Source organism: Microtus oregoni, unplaced genomic scaffold (genome assembly GCF_018167655.1).
Source record: "Microtus oregoni isolate MIOR12 unplaced genomic scaffold, Mior012 000024F_ref0000369, whole genome shotgun sequence".
Lineage (NCBI taxonomy): Eukaryota > Metazoa > Chordata > Mammalia > Rodentia > Cricetidae > Microtus > Microtus oregoni.
Window position 1 is genome coordinate 12575555 of NW_024543083.1, and position 17887 is coordinate 12593441.

A 17887-nucleotide genomic window follows, 5' to 3' on the forward strand; every position below is an offset into this window, starting at 1 on the left:
TCAGGGTGTCACTGTTTTTCTAATTACTCACTGTCAGGTCCAAAAGAAATTCCAATTCCCCACACTGCAAAAGGTAGTCTGTGCATCCAGAAATGGGATCAGCCTAGACTATATGAGGATTTCTAGGGGTTAGATAAAGCCACATTCCTCGGGAACTTGTGACACTGGTTCCCATCTGCCAAAAGGAGTCATTTTCCTTAAGTCTGGAATCTGGAAGAAGGGACATATGGCTCCACTGACACATATCTGGTTGCATATCAAAGTCCCTGCTGGCCTCCAGGCTCCCTCAGTATCACAATGATACATTTCAGTCTATGCTAGCATCCTAGCCCTTCTCACCTCCACTCCTTCCAGACAGCATCTGTCCTCTTTATAAAGCTGAGGCTCCCCCAACCCCTGCCATCTCCTGCTGTTCTCACTACACTGCCTCTCCCTGCCTATCCTTTTAAGCTCTTATTCCCACCCACTGTCTCTTATTCAAATTGTCCACTCTTCTCTGCTCTCCTGCTTCCCTAGCCCTGGTTATGACATGACCAGTCTTCTTTCTCTCTCTGCTCTGGACTTTTCCTAATGCCTCTGGCTATTCTCGCTCTCATATCTACAGTAAAAACCTTAACCTATGCTATGGGATGGTCATGTCAGCTGTATCTTTACTACACACCCTTGAACAGATTCACTAGCTGACACGTCCTATTTAGATTTACTACCTGTCTTTTCTCTAGAGTCTGTTGGGGTAGGGGTACACACTGTTTTCTCCTCTCTTGTGTGAGACGTAACAGGTCTACAACTAACCTTCAATAGTAATCCAAGAATTAATAAAGACAAAGTAAGGATTTGATGGGAAAGTTTATTCTTTTTAACAATGGATATTTTTTGGTTTTGTTCATTAAATTAGAAAATAAAATGTGAAGAGTTAATGATTATGCCACACTGTTTCAATGTTACTGACCTTTTTGGTAACTTTCTTCAGGAACCTTATTGCACACTATCTTAGAGTCAACAAGTGCACGTAAGATGAAAGCAGACTGGAGCCTTTCATTTCAACTTAAGGATCATGGAGGGTCTAGCAGGTGCTCAGAGCAGCCTTGTTGGCTCCAGCTGGGGTAACTATAGAATTCCCATTTCAGCCCAAGGATTTATGATTTGTTTCTATGGTGGATCCCCAAAGAGTTGACTGGCGTGAATCCAGGCTGGGCTGACAGTGGACAATGTAAAATATCTGTGAGTCTTAACACTATTAGTATAAAAGAAAGTGCTTGAGTTTAGGCTAGATAGATCTTGCCCTATGAGCCCATGTTTGTCTTGTGGAAAGACATGATAATTTATAGTACATTTCCATCAGAGTCAAACTGAATCACACCAGTCTCTGTCTGTGTACCAGCAAGCCAACCTCACTCCCCACCATCATCACCAACCCGCTCAATCTCCTCCAGTCCTGGAGGGCCACACCATGTCTGTGCCCTTCACTGTCTGTTTCCGAAGTCTGATGCTTAGGACTGGGGACAGGAAGGCTGAGCTCTGCATGAAGAAATACACCTGCTTCTAAAGACAGCACACCAAAAATGCTGGGATTTAGGATGTGCCAGGCTGTTTGGTACCAGTTGTGTCATACTTAATTTATATTTACATATCATACAACACTCAAATGGTTTACATTTATCATATAATATTCAAAAGCTTTAAAAGAGGATAAAAACTCATAACTCAAAACAGGATATTGTGGAATTATCAAAACAGTTCTACATATATACTTTTTCATATTTACTAGTCATTCAATTTTATATTTTTGAGAGCACATTAATCTTGATTAACAAAACTCTTATGGATATAATATAAATTATTTAAAAGCTAAGATACTTATCAGCTTAAAACTAAAAAGCATTTAGTTGATGTTTTGAGCTGATGTGGGTGAGTTTATACTCAAAGAGAAGAGATAGGATGCAATTATTTCACCCTGATACACCTATCCTATAGTGGCTAAAGTCACCTTATTGTATAGAAATGATGATGGGCCAATTTGGTCATATTCAGTTTTAACCAAATTTTTAAAAATAGTCAAAGGCCAAGATTTCAATTTTGATTGCAAAATTTGTTGATATTTTCGTTACTTTTGCCTCAAAATCTATAATCATATAGCTCATTATTGTGATGTTTAAAAAATAAAGCACTTTAGTAATTATAATTAAATTATAGTTAGGAATAAACAAACCTATCTGAATGATAATCTTAAAGCAAAATAAGCAGAAATCAAAGCAACAACCAACTTCTTACTTGAGGGATAGAGAGAGATCTAACCAATTTTTTTTTGCTTTTAGTTGTTTTGTTTGATTTATTCATTTTTTTATTTTTTTGGCTTTTTTGAGACAAGGTTTCTCTGTGTAATAGTTCTGGCTGTCCTGGAACTCCCGCTGACCTTGAACTCACGGAGATGCACTGCCTCTGCCTCCCAAGTGTTGGGTTTAAAGGCTTGCGCAACCACGGCCCAGCCATAACCAAATTCTCAACTGAACAAAATATTCTACATATATTTGTTATTATTGACCATTGCCTGGAGTTTCTTCAAAAGTAAACACTGACAAATTTCAAAACTTACTTTTTCATCTTTCTTAGCAAAATCATGGCTGATTCTCTCTAGAGCTCTATGGAAGAAAAACATGTCAGGTCCAAAAGGGCAAGCCCACTGACTTGATCCAAACTGCATCTATGCCCAGCTCAACAGCTCGCCTGGAAGACAGGAGGATGTTTGGTGATCCAGTAAAAGCCAGACTTCCTCAGGAACTGCGTGACCAATCCCATCAGGTGGAAGAAGTCATTTTCCTTAGGTCTAGGAGAAGGGATAGGAGGCTGCATGTTAAAGCCCATGCTGGCCTCCAGGCTCCCTCACTTCCTGTTCTCAAGCACTGATAGTACAAAGGCCCTACTCCAGCATTCTGGCCCTGCACACCTCAGATCCCAGCTCTCTTCATGCCCCCGCCCTGGGTATTCCTGCTGGTCGCACTCCTCTCTTTCCCCATTGCTTGCTCCCTCATCACTCTTGTTATGCACAGTTCTGCTCCTGCTCTTCTCCCTTGTCTGGCAGACAGCCCTGGCCATGTCCAGTCTGTTTCCCTTTCTCTGCTCTGGATTCTTCCACATGCCTGTGGATACTCTCTTATTCGCAATAAAAAAACCCCTGATTGTGGAGTGGCGATGTTGGCAGTATCTTTACTGAACTCATCACATACAAAAGCCTTTCCTAAACAGACCTAAATTAAAAAAAAAACAAAAAACAAAAAAAGCCCTCTATCAGTCACCTCTTTGTACAGTCATACTAGGTGAGAGAGGTATAAGCCAACCATTTAAAGTAAGCATTACTGTGCTTTTGCTTTTTTTTTTTTTAAAGTCCACAAGGACAAAGCCTGGGGAAGTGTATTCATGGCAACAGATTTGACCATAAAGTTTAGGGCCTGACACTACGAAAGAGCAAACAAATGTTCCTTAAAGGGGGAGGGGGAATGACTTAAATTAAATTATTTAGTTATGACAGATTTAAAATATGAACACAGTATTACATACTGGGAGAACAAAAAATACTTGGGAAATAATATTCACATACTTTGACTATATCCTTTGGCTATGTTCTCCTTTTCTTCTACAGATTTTCCTACTTTACAATCCTCTCCAAAATTGAAGGTGTGTGCTTCTCCTTCAGAAGACGCCGACGTTGGAGGAGTGGTCCTGTCTTTTGGCGAGCATTTTACATCAATTGGTTCTCCTGCTTCCTTACTGCCTTCTTTCAAGGGCGTGATGCAATGAGCAGGGCTGTTCTGGATGTCAGCATGGGTACTTCCCTGTGGCCCTGTGGCCTCCCTCGGCTGCAGGCCAGGCTGCCTGTCACACTCTGGGCTTTCTGTAGCAGACGTTCTCCCCAAAATGCACCTAGAAACTGTACTCACTTCCTTCTCATCAGGCTTCTCAGGACCAGAAGTACTTTCTGAAACTAAGTCAGTTGTGCTCATGGGTCTGGGTGTTTTACCAATGTGGGTAAAGTCACACATTTCCAGTATGTTTCTTCGCTCCCACTTTGAGAGTCCTCTGGAGTGGAACAGAGCCTTAGGGGGAAGAGCCTCCGAATTCCTTTCCTTGAGATTATCAGGGGAAAAGTAGTCCTCATAAGAGGAAGCCCCAACATCAGGAGTCCCCAGAAAGGGGCCAGTCATAGACTGCCGGCTATGGTCAGACTTGAACAGCTGAGGCGTCAGGGCAGACTTCCCATTGTACCTCTTCTTGAGTGTTCCTTTTGGAGGTGACCCCAAATCCGCTGGCCTTCTTCTCTTTGCTGAGGAACTCTTGGGTCCATGTAAGGCAAACAGTGCAGGGGACAGACAGAGCTTCTCATCAGGCACCCCCTGAGACACACCTGCAGCTTGCTTTCTCTCTGGGTCAACTTGCTCACCTGCAGCGTCTTTCTGCCAGCTGGTGCCCTCCTTTGGAGGACGGTCTGTAGCTTTCTGAGGACTAGGCTGACTGAGGTGGTTGGGCAACGCTGAATCGTAAGAAAGGCTTGTTTTCAACACAGGTGAGGAAGAGCATGCCTTCCTGGCCAACTCATTAGCAGATTTTCTCCGTTTCTTTTCCTGGTTTCTACAGAGATCATCAAAAGATGTGTGCGAACAACTGGCAAAGGATTCATCTGGAGAGATCAATAAAGAATCTTCATAAAAATGTGCAATTGACCATAAACTACCTTGTTTTCTTTTAAAGACAGGGTCTTTCTTATTATGTAGACCTAGTTGGCTCACCTGCCCTTGCCTCCCAAATGCTGGTTTTAGAGGTAGGTATGTGCCACCATTCCTGACTAAGCTTTGGTCTTCTATGAAACATTTCCTCTGATAAATAAAACATAGTTCCTCCTCCCAGCATCCCACATCCCCAGCTCTTCTGGCAAGTTCTCATGTTACATTTATATTTCAAATGAACCATGCAGGACCCTCAGTTTTCTGACCTCGCATGAAGCTTGTACTTTTCTCAGGAGGAATGCTAAGCTGCCCCAACCACTGAAGTCTCCAGGCTCCTCAGATCAGGACCCATCTTCTTCCACATTTTACTGTGGGTAAACACAACTCATCTGTCAGAACCACCTTAGTGTCAGAGTTAACCTGTGAACCCTTGACCCTGTCAGGTCACACTGCTATACCTTCCCATGGCACAACAATACTCACCACAGCATAAGGCTTCCTGTCCTCTTTCCCTCTCCCTTCCCCTTTTGGTTTTTCAAGACAGGGTTTCTCTATAGTTTTGGAGTTTGTCCTGGAACTAGTTCTTGTAGACCAGGCTGGCCTTGAACTCACAGAGACCCGCCTGCTTCTGCCTCCTGAGTGCTGGGATTAAAGGCGTGCACTACCACTGCCCAGTTCTCTGTTCTCTTAGTATACTATGAGGTACTAGAGGCAGTCACCATTTTTTGCTCATTTGGGAACTTAGAGTCATCACTCAAGGCTGGCTCTCCACTGGCACAATGCTGGCTGGCAGCGGGCTTCCATTTTAGAGAAACCACTCAATCTGGGGAAATCTGGGATTCTAACTTCTGCTTGAGACAATGGCAATTTAATTTTAAGAATGGAGCAGCGGCAACAAAGATACACCTTTCTTGACACCATGCTCTGTGAAGGGACGAGCAAAGGCCAGCCTGACGCTGAGCCTGTATGTGCTATGAAGGCCTCAGTGGAGGGTCCATGAGATTTACTTTTAGCAATGGAAAGAAATCATCACACTCTTCTAAGACCCATGACACACCGTGGTAGATCATTAAGAGCATAAATTCTAGGCTACTTAAGTCAGTGGCCTGGGTGTGTCACTCACAATCACAGGATCTTGCATAAACCACCCGCCCTCTCCTTGTCCTGGTTTTCCCTCTGGTAAAATGGGAATGTGGATGCAGCCTACTTCACTGAGATGTGTGTGGGGGTAGGTGGGGGTGTGTAGGTATGTGTTTTACAGTGAGACGCAAAACTGTGCAGGGAAAATGAAGTCAAACATTCTTATCACTATTTATTTCCAACCAAGAAATCTGAGCAGAAAAGGAGAAGACAAATGGGTGAATAATCCAGAGCGTGCAGGAAGAAATGCCAGAATACACCGCACACAGATAGGAAGAAAGCCTAGCTCAATCTTCTCTTGTAGCTTTCCAAGATATGCAAAGCATCTGAGGCACTTTGGACACAGTTCTTTCAGGGTTCCTGAGACTTTATTTAGAGTCTCCCATGGGCTTATGGGAGAAAAGTGTAAGAAACTCGACACATCAAAGTTATATAATCTTGGAGGGAAAAAGCTGGGCTGGAGAGATGGCTTAGAGGTTTAAAGCACTGGCTGGCCTTCCAGAGGTCCTGAGTTCAATCCCCAGAAGCCACATGGTGGTTCACAACCATCTATAACCTGGTGCCCACTTCTGGCGCACAGGCATACATACAGGCAGGAAACTATACATACATACATACAAACATAAATCTTTAAAATATAAAAGAAAGAGAAAAGAAAAAAGTCATGAGTTCTCACACTATTTTAGATAGACTTTTTTCAATAGCATACTTCACAGGTTAACTAAACATTAAACAATTCCTCTTCAGCACTAACTGTTCTCAGACAGAAATGTTTTACACTGCATTTAGTAATTCATATATAGTCACAAGGATTTCTAAAAATAAGCAACTTATTCTGCAGCAAAAAGACAAATCCCCAGGAAGCAACCCATAGACTTCAAGCAGGAGATCCTGGCTTTGAATCAATGCTACCAAATCTCAAGGAGAAACGTTGAGTTGTAGTTGTACTAAGTTACTTGAATGTTTAGAAAGAGCAACATAGAAGCTGGGCTTGGTGGTGCATGTCTGTAATCTCTGCACTCAAGAAGAGACAAGAAGACTGTTGTAAGTTGGAGGCCAGCTGGGTCTGTCTATATGGTAAGTTCCATGCCAGCCAGGGCTTCATAGCAAAAGTCTGTCTCCAAAAGTACAAGTGTGAGTGGACACACACACACACACACACACACACACACACACACTACACCTTTCAAATAATAACTCTGTCACTAAAAGAAAAAAAATTACAATTTTACCTGAACTTAAAGATTCACGAGAAACGTTCAAAGATGCTTCACACAGAGAGGTATTTGGATTCTGTTGAGCCTGTTCAAACATCTGAGAAGCTGATAAAACAATGACATGTCACTGAACTGAATCACAATTTCCTACTGGTCAGGACACCAGCATATCTATCCATTCTGCTCTTGATCCCATATACAAATTAAATGACTAACTATATATTCTAAGCTTAATATAATATAATGAGTAGAAAGACTACGTAAAGTATATTGTAGATATTAGACTGACAAAAATGAATTTTTATCAATTATTGTCCCCAAAGCATTAACTTACAGAATATGTAGAATGAAAGTTTAAAAATCCAACTTGCCTAAAGCGTAAACCAAATCAAATGAATGTCTTCATTTGTTTGGTAACCATGGAAGTTCTTAATATTTACCTCCAAGTAGGACCCTAGTGCTGAAGTAGACATGGGACAATGTCTGTCGTAAGGTGAGGGAGAGTTATTACTGGTTTAGATAGTGTACAAAACAAAGAATTATCCCCCAAAGTCAACGGTGCTGTGGCTGAGAAACCTTCAAAGTTTCACAGGAAATATCTAGAAGAACTATGATTTAATACATCTTCTGTAATTCACTAGAATTATTTTCATTTTACAAATCATCACTTACAGGTAGGGGAAAGATTTTCCCTTTTCTCCTTCATCTCTTGTAGCCTCTTTTCCATCATGCTCTGGTGACTCCTAACAGGAGTTGAGGAGCTGTACACCAATGAGCGAGACTCAAACTGGAGTACGGGAACATCATCATCTGGAAACAGTTCAACTTTAAGTTCAAGAAAATGCTTCCACACCTCACCAGTTTGATTCTGCTAAGGCCATCTCCACCCCCTGCATCCCGCTCCCTTCAGGGCCATTCTCTTCCCAGACAGTATTATCCCCATTGTGAATCATGACACTGACAATAGACCCTTGCTGAGCTCCCAGTAAGGAACATGCATTATTCATCCAGCTGTACCCAGGCCCTACAAGAAGATAGGTGTTGGCATCCTCATTTACAGAGGTAATCACTGAGTCACAGGTAAGTTGATATCATGTACACAATCACACAACTAACAAGAAAGCTGGACTGTGGGTTGGCTTCTAAAACTGGTTTCCTCTCCAGGTTTCAGACAGCGGTCCTACTGAGCACTGTTCATATTCCATATACATCCACACTTGAATCTGACCAAGGAATGTGGGCCCAAGGTGTTTCCCTATAGCATTCAAAGCAAACATTGCCTAAGTTTTACCTATCTGAGGTAAAGAAAAAAAAAACCCAGGCATGAGATAAAAAGGCAACATTAAAGAAATGGAATTGCTTTTCTCCTGTAATCATTTCTCAGGAAAGAATTCCATTGACTTAATGAGTGATGAGGATTCTCTGGCTGTCCTTCCCTTTGGCTCTCTCAGATGGTGCTGGGCTCTCCCTCCTCCCTAAAGCTAAAGCAGCTTCCACACCTCCAGCTGTTACGACAGTGGACTTGGCTTACCAAGGGTTGTCTTCTGTCTCTGTAGCTCTTCAGCCATTTTCTCAAACTTCTTTCGAAGTCTTTTGTTATTTTCTGGTGTTTTAGGAATAAAATCTTTAGGCTGCATACATTTGTGCTAAAGAAAAAAGGATGTCAACATTAATGAAAGTGTACTGTGTTCTTTATTGTTTATTTTAAAAAGATTTACGTGTGCTGGTGGTGGTGCATACCTTTAATCCTGGTACTTAGGAGGCAGAGGCAGAGGAAGGCAGATCTCTGTGAGCTGAGGTCAGCCAGGACTACACAGAGAAAACCTGTCTTGAAAAAAAACAAAAGCAAAAAAAAAAACAAAAACAAAAGATTTTCTTGTTTGTATGTGAAGAAATGTTGACCTGCATTTATGTATGTATACCATATGCATGCCTGGTGCCCATAGAGGCCAAACGAGGGTGCCAGATCCCCTGAAACTAGAGTTAGAGACATGTGATGTGGGAGTGTCATATATCAATCTGTTGATTTCATTGGTTAAGCAATGAAGAAACTGCTTGGCTGGCCCTCATAGGTTAAAACGTAGGTGGGAGGAGTAAACAGAACAGAATGCTGGGAGGAAGAGGAAGTGAGGTCAGACTTGACAGCTCTGCTCACTGGAGCAGAGATGCCATCCTCTCCTCTCCTGGGCAGACACACGCGATGAAGCTCCGACCCAGGATGGACGTGGGCTAGAATCTTCCCGGTAAGCGCACCTAGTGGTGCTATGCAGATGATTAGAAATGGGCTAAATTAATATGTGAGAATTAGCCTAGAAGAGGCTAGATAGAAATGGGCCAAGCAGTGTTTGAAAGAATACAGTTTGTGTGTTGTTATTTCGGGTAAAGCTAGCCGTGCGGGCGGCCGGGGTGCTGGGGACGCAGCCCCACCGCTCTTATTACTACAACCATGGAGATGCTGGGAAGAGAACCCAGCTAGGTTCTCTGAAGGAGACTGCTGAGCCATCTCTCCAGTCCCTATGATTGTTGATTGTTTTTTTAAAACAGGAGAGAAAGTCCTTTCCATACACTTCTGGTAACTATAATGACATCAAAATTAAAAGAATTTCTTTTTTTTTTTTTTTTTTTTTTTTTATTTTTCGAGACAGGGTTTCTCCGTAGCTTTTGGTTCCTGTCCTGGAACTAGCTCTTGTAGACCAGGCTGGCCTCGAACTCACAGAGATCCGCCTGCCTCTGCCTCCCGAGTGCTGGGATTAAAGGCGTGCGCCACCACCGCCCGGCTAAAAGAATTTCTTAATGAGTTATTTGTTATACTGTATGTGAGTTGGCAATACTTATTTCTGACAAATAGAATTTAAGAGATAAAGTAAAAGGCTATATACTATGCAATTGTTTCCTGAGCTATTTCGGGACGCCAGCATTCTCAGCAGCCAAGAACGCTCTAAGCAGCAGCCTAGGCATTCTGTTATCCTCACACCACCTCCAATGACACAGAACACAAAAGCTATTATTTCAGTAATTAAAGAAATGAATCATAGTTTCTTTGTCTTAGTTGCTTCTGGCCCTTGTAGGTCTATACCCTAGTTTTGTTCTTGACTTTCTTGGTCAGGCAGGCCTTTGTTTCGGGCACTGGTCCTCAGCATATGAGAGCTTGCACCAGAGTGATGAGTGACAGGGAAGAGCCTTAGTGGGTAAGTAGGTTCTACTCGTGCAAGCTGGGAGGTTAAGTCCAGCAGGCTCCCTGCTGCACAGTCAGGACAGTCTGTACAGCATGTGCACATTATTCTGTCGAGGGTTAGCGGTGTACCTGGAGTACTCTTCCCATGGGGCAGAGTCCATGGTAAGTGGCAAGCAGAGGATAGAGGTTCCACTCTGTGACCTTAGTATTTGGTGTCTATCACTAGATAGGTGGTGGCTGTTAGAACGAGGGGTAGTTGATTAGAAAAGAAAGATTTACAGAACCTGAAAATAGCAAAGCTTCCTTACAAATCCATACAGCACCTAGGAACTTCGGTCACAGGATGAAACTGACAGAACCAGGCAGCAGCCACAAGCAGAAAGACCTCTACTACTGCAACAGGGAGTGTTAGAGAGGGCTGATGGGTAACGTGACATCCACACAAAGCCACGGAAGTCTGCAAAGTGAGTCTCGAGCGTATGTCAAAGGAGCTTGATCGGGAAAGAGGGAACAGATAATATGACGATGTGACTAAACAAATCACATGGTCAAGCTGGGAGCAGAGAACAGAAATTGCCGTCCAAGCACCTAACATAATGTTTCTCAAGTCATGTTTGGCAGTTGCATTTGGAAAAAGGAAGAAAAAGGAAGGTTTTAGAAGTGATAAGTGTAGGCTACAGGTAGTCACTATTTATACATCAGACTAGACAAAGTGTAAAGATAATACAAAAGCACCGGATAACAAAGACATGCTCTTGCACACTGTTGACAGAATCTCCAAATCTAAGGCTATTTGCACATCGAGTCACCAACTCTACGTCTATGTTTGTGTTTACAAGTAAATGCTCATTACACATGTAACATGCTTCATAAAAAACTCATGGATTGTGAGTATATAGAGAGAAGGCTCACTCATAATATGCAATATAAAACAAAATTAATATGATCAAAGACACACTATTAAGTGGGGAAGAAAAGCAGTCCAGCAAGCAGAACACCTAGCTTAGCAGAGCTTCACTATGCAGCACGGGTACAGTGCTAACATGTAGTGAGCACTCTGGACTCTTACCCAGGTCACCAGTCAAGATGAAGTGACAGAGGGAAGAAACATCAGAGATGCCAGTTCTACTTGAGTTTACCAAGTGTGTTAAATGAAAACAGCATGTACTCCTGATGTGTTGTTCCAAGTCCTTTACTTGGGCACATTACAGTCAAGAACTGCCCAGAATCAGATGAGGACGTCTGGAGAAGCCTTGGGGAAGTATCCTCATCACTGCCCTGGCACCCGGCTTACTGTGATCAACATAATGGATAGACACCATGCAGTGTCTTCTAAAGTGCAGAGAAGCCACAGCTAATTCTTTCACTCAGCTTCAAGTCTACAGTTCCCATTCACCTCATTCAATCTTGATGAGGTCAGCAAATCTACCAGTGGTTCTTGCATGAGAACAAGGTGCTTTTGATACTTCAAAGAAAAACCAGGGGCTGGAGAGATGGCTCAGCAGTTGAGAGCACTGACTGCTCTTGTGGAGGACCTGGTTCAATCCCCAGCACCCACTTGGCAGCCCACAACCAACTCTACCTCCAAGGGATCCAATTCCCTCTTCTGGATTCCATGGGCACCAGATTTGCATGTAGTGCACAGACACAGAGGCAGGAAAAACATAAACACATAAAATAAAAATTAAAAATAAGAAAAGAGACAACAAACACAAACAAACACAAAAGGCTGCCTAATCTTGGGGCAAGTTTTTATTTCAAGGTCAACTACATCTCTTCCATTTTCTATAGATTACATCAAAGCATTCATATACCAAAAAAAAAAAAAAATACTTTACAGCAAACTAGAAATTTTATATGAGAAAAGCAACAGCACACTTAAGACACTCTGAACAATATCTATGAAAATGATTTCTAGAATAAATACCAGGAGTGAGTGATACATTCATAATCACCCTGTCTACACTGAAGATGCACACTTACTTTTTTTCTCATTGGGCTTGGTAAATGTTCATTAGTATTCACTGCAGGGAACAAAGATTCATCGACACGTGCTCCCACCATCCTGCATCTGTAAAACCAACACAAGGCAGTCCAGTGAGAAACTGTCTTTGCTTTATATGTGTACACACACACACACACATCATGAGAACTGCGTATCAGGCAGCAGTTAATATATTTTACAATAATATATAAATACATATAATGCCAAATATAAGTTGGTATAATTTAGATTCCCCCAAATCTTCTATATGGTCGCCCCTGCCCCCCCCCACCTCTATTTCCTGCTGGTTGACCCGCCTATACTTCCTGCCTGGCCAATCAGCGTTTATTTAAAATATGATTGACAGAATACAGACAATTCTCCCACACCAAGTACATGTCTGTAGTCCAAGCTCTTGGGGGGTGATGAGGAAGGAGGATGCATTTCCTTCTACCCTGAGAGATTATGAGAGAGTGGTTTAGTATTAGGGTGTTTATATAGCAAGTACGACACACTGGGTTCAATCCCAACCATTGCCAAAATAAAATTAGCGCTCCCCACCCACCTTCACTCCCTACATTGGACACACAGGAACTGGTGAGCTAGAGAGATGGGGCAGGGGTTAGACATATACTCAGGGGTTTATAAATTATACCCAGGCTGACAGACTCAACATTAACAGGTTGTGGAAACAGTAGTCAATATGTCACACTTCAGAGCAAGTCTGAAGGTAAGATTTTCTGTGGGTGTTCTGGGAGCAATACCCTCAGAAGGAAGCACCCCCCAAACTCCACAGGTGACCAAGAACAGAAAATTTCTGCTGAGCTCAGAACTTAGCAGACACCATGGAAGTAGACAGGAACAGAGGCAGCCAAAGCCCAGGTAAGAAGAATGTGCAGCCAATAAGGTAAACAATAGCATAGGCACAGCCACACCAGCACCTTGGACTGAACTCCCACTCGCTCAAGTGGGTGAGTGTCACCATCTAGCACATGTGGAACAATGACATGGACATTTCCCAACAGCAACAGTCCATCTAGAGGGCTGGGAAAAACTCAAGGAAGGTCTGACACCTACTGGCAAAAGAGCAGAAACTCAACCCAAAAGGTCATTTGTTTGAACAATGCACACCCACAAATCTGATTTAAAACTGTGAGCTATAACAACAAACTGCATCTCTCTCATCAGTATTCTGCCACATGAGACATCACAGGGAGGGGAGGGATTCAGAACCCATCCCAACAAGGAAGAGATACTGCCTGATATGATGATAATTTGAACATTGTTTTTGCTTTTTCAATTTCCATCCTCACATAAATATCTTTTCACATTTATCTTTATTTTATGAGTACAAGTGTTTTATCTGAATGTTTGTCTGTACACCACTTGTGTGCCTTGTATCCATAGAGACCAGAAGTGTGAGCTGCCATTGTGGGTGCTGGGAATTAAACCCAGGTCCTCTATAAGAACAGCCAGTGCTTTTAACCTCTGAGCCATCTCTCTGGCGTGCAAAAGCATGTCTTAATGGTCTTGCTTTGATTATGATATTGCTAGATTATATTCACTTTATACATGGCCAATCTCTCCTCTCATTCCTACCTCATTTCTTCTCTCTTCTCCATGTGCAGCCTCCTCTTTACTCCACCTTCTGTAGCTGTAATAATCTTTAACTGTGGGTCCTAGCAGTATCCAGCTTCCTCCTTTCCATTTACTTTTCACTCATTCTTTCCCTCAGCTGCTCTAATCCTCATCCTTGTCCTTAGCCCATTTCCCTTTCACTCCCAACCTTAGTGGTTAGTATCTTCTCATCTGCCATACGATCCTTCCCCATTATCTCCAAACAGTTACTGAAGTTAGAGGAATGACTTCATTAACTATTACAGTGCGTGTGGTGAGCCTCTCCAGCAGCTGTGGATGCTTCTGCACCTACTACTGCTCCCTCAGGGTGGTATGGGGGAGGGGACTGACAACCAGAGCATATGAACTAGGGGTGTAGTTCACTAACTACACCCCCAATCCACTGGGAAAGAATGACACCTTTGTCGCACTACAGACCAGTCCCATTTGAGTGTGCATGTACTTCAGGTGAAAGAACACAGCCAGGAAAGCCAGGCATGGTGGCTCATGCTTTTAACCCCAGCACTCAGGAGGCAGAGGTTCACGGTCAGTCTAGTCTATGCAGCAAGCTCCAGCCAGAGTTACATAAGACCCTGTTTCAAAAAGTAGAATGGAGAAGTCTTGAAGTTTTAGCAAGAGCAAAGAGACAAGGGAAATAAGTAGAAAGGATACAAATAGAAGAGGAAGGCATCAATGTTCTTATTTGTAGAAGATATGATCCTACACAAAAGGGAATCATAAAACACTTGCAGAAAAGTGGCAGATACAAAAATCAACATAAAAACAAATGAGCAGCCTTCCTATATACCATCACCATAAAAATAAATGAGCAGCCTTCCTATGTACCACCACCATAAAAACAAATGAGCAGCCTTCCTATATACCACCACCATAAAAACAAATGAGCAGCCTTCCTATATACCACCACCAACACACTGAAAAAGCTAAGGCAGACAATCCCAAGTAGGAGAAACCATCGCACAAAGAGTTCTGGTTCCTGAGGACTTGGTGTCTCCGTTCCTGTGGGCCCTATGTAAGGAAAGATGGGTGGGGAAGGAGATGTCACAGAGGTCACCTGAAGAATGGGATCCAGGAGCAAGAGAGCAACCAAGGGCACTGTAATAACCAGGGAAGAAGCCATTGGAGGTTCACTTAACTGAGCAATGCTTCGATGATAAAGACAGGTTCTTGACCTCTGGATAAAACAACAGAGCAAGTGCACGATTTTCTCTTGCTCCCCTAAATCCCAATAAAATCACAGTAAAAGAAAACAAAAAGGACATAAACCAACAAAAACAAGGAGTAGATAAGAGGTGCCTGGGGAAACGGGAAGCAGGCAGGGGAGTCAAGGACTTCAGATTCTGCCAGCCTTTGGGTGTGTGTGGGGAGATGGGGACACAACAGAATAAATGGGAAAGAGTAGGGAAACAGGGTGCCTAGCCATACCCACTCCCCCAACACCAGGGTGGAGGCTCTGGGTCCATGTGAGACAACTGAAACCCAAAAGTTTGGACATAGGGATGGCAAGCAGCAGCACTCAGGGAAGGGAAACAAACAAACAACAACAACAACCCATGACAGGAAGTGTATTTATGGTAGACTCAAGATCCAACTACCTACTTCCTATCAGAACTGTAAGCACAACCCACTAACTTAACAAAATAGTATCAAGCACATTGGTATAAAGAGAAAGAATGTTTGTGTGCAAAGAATGCATATCTATCTGTGGCAGCTGGGCACCCTGATGGGGGACTGGTTAAAAACAAATTTCCTGTGTCTGGAGAGATGGCTCCGCAGTTAAGAGCATTGGATCAGTCTCAGCACTTACATGGTGACTCACATTCATTTCTAACTACAGTTCAGAGGATCTAATGCCCTCTTCTGGCCGCTGTGGGTACTGCATGCATGTGAGACATGCAGGCACCCATATAAGTAAATAAAAATAAATCTTGAGGTTGGAGAGATGGCTCAATGGTTTAGAGCACTGGATGCTCTTTCAGAGGACCCTGGTTCAATTCCCAGCACCCACACAGCAGCTTATAACTGTCTGTAGTTCCAGTTCTAGAGGATCTGACAACCTCACAGATATGAGGCAGGTAAAATACAATAAATATAAAAAAATTATAAAAAGAAAACTATTTAAAAATAAAACTTAAAGCAGGCACCAGATAATGTCCACCGCAGATCAAGCAGGGGTGGGGTGGGGCTGAAAGGAATGACTCCTTTTACCCAGTGATGGTTAGTATTCATTGACAGCATCTAAGACCTAAGAGGTAGGTTTCTGAGCATATATTTCTATAAGCAACTTTCTAGATTAAAGTTAGCCTCTGAGAATGCCTCTGACAAACTCTCTTGACTACATTAAAGGATGAAGGAGGATCCACCTTAACTGTGAATGAGACCATTTTCTTACTGTGAAATGGGGAGGGCAGACTGAGCACTAGCACATGTGCATTGATTGTTCTCCATTGACTGTGGATCTAACAGGACCGGCCCTCTCATCCCTGCTGCTGTGACCTGCCTGCCACAGTGAACTGTACCCTGGAATTGAGTCCAACAAACCTCTGCTCCCTAAGTTGTCTGTCAGGGTATTTCTATCACAGCAACAGAAAAGAAGCTGAGCTCCACCCTAAGCCCTGTGGAGCTCGAGTCCTTTCCTTACTCTCTGTGTGTGTGCATGCATACATCCATACAATCGAATGTTATTTGGTCAGAAAAAGGAAGCAAATAAAAATGACAACATGAAGGACCTTGCTAAGAAGTAACCTCAGGTGCTCCATACGACGTGACTGCATTTATGCACAATGTTCATAACTGGGAAACGATAAAGACAGAGAGTTGCTGAGGCTGCAGGCATGGAGAGTGATGGCTAAAGGGCAAGGCTTCAAATCAAGGGAACAAAATAGTTTAACACTGTGGCGACGGCTGCACAACTCTGAGTATGTTTAAAAGCAGTGAACTGGATACTTCCACTGCAAATTGTACGGTATGTAAATTAGAATGTAGGAGAGACTGCTATATATCCACTCTTAGTAGCTAAATCCCAAGTGTGGGTGAAAGCATGGAACAAAAGGACACTCACACTGTTGGAGGAACGTGAAACCACGCGGCCACCTTGTTTGGGTCATAAACCACGAGAAATGAAAACACAGAAAGGCACAAACACAAATCTCCATGACAACTTCATTCATAGTAACCAAAAATGGAAAACTGTTCAAGTTTCTACCACTGGCAAACACATTGTGGTATGTACATGCAATAGATACTGCTTGGCTAACCAACCGAAGGAAACTATTGCTGCAGAAGACATGGAGAAATCTCTAAACTATCACATGGCTGAAGGAAGCCAAGCAATGCATGCTAGAAGAGTCCATCTGCCTGAAACCCTATAGCAGGGAAACTAACTTCTGGCTACGGAGTCCAGACCAGAGGCTGCTCCAGGGCGGGGGCTGTAAAGGGGCAGGTGGTACTTAAGGGGTTATAAAACACCTATATTTTGAGACAAGGTCTCACATTGTACCTCAGGCTGTTTGGAACTAGTCATATAGCACAATCAAGTCTCGGTGATCCTCCTGTCTCAGCTTCCCAAGTGCTAGTGTTACAGACATAAGCCACCATACTTGGTTTAAGGCATACAGATACAAAGCTGGTTTTAAGAAACAATCCCATCACTTAAGCCTCCAGAGCCCACAGCTTCAGAAAGGTCCTGACAGAAGGGCGGGGTGTACTGACTCAGGCCCACGATCTCAACACTTGGGAGACAGAGGCGCAGACTGCTGCAAGCTGAAGGCCAGCCTGAGCTACAGACACATGGTGAGATGGGAGAAGGCTGGAGATGAAAGGGAAAACAGATAAACCAACAAAGGCAGTAAGAGCCTCGGAAGAGCAGCAGAAGGAAAGTGATGTCCCTAAGGCGCTTCTTCTCTACCCGGCTGAGCTTAACCCTGAGTTCTCACCAGCTGTTCTCACTCAAGAAAAATGTCAGTAGAAGGAGAGAAATGGTTGGGACTCATGAATATAAGAGAAACTGAAACTA

General features: G+C 43.0%; 1 protein-coding gene across 3 annotated transcripts in view; it reads right to left on the minus strand.

Annotated features, from left to right (window-relative positions):
* The window catches only part of Mcph1 (microcephalin 1), a 204082-nt gene that overhangs the window by 170985 nt on the left and 15210 nt on the right, over positions 1-17887 (minus strand). For all 3 annotated transcript variants that reach the window (XM_041673787.1, XM_041673786.1, XM_041673785.1), the window contains 5 exons: positions 12234-12321; positions 8607-8721; positions 7748-7885; positions 7091-7180; positions 3596-4672 (listed from right to left, as the gene is read on the minus strand). In XM_041673787.1, coding sequence (XP_041529721.1) covers positions 3596-4672; positions 7091-7180; positions 7748-7885; positions 8607-8721; positions 12234-12321 — 1508 coding nt within the window. The remainder of the gene's footprint in view (positions 1-3595; positions 4673-7090; positions 7181-7747; positions 7886-8606; positions 8722-12233; positions 12322-17887) is intronic.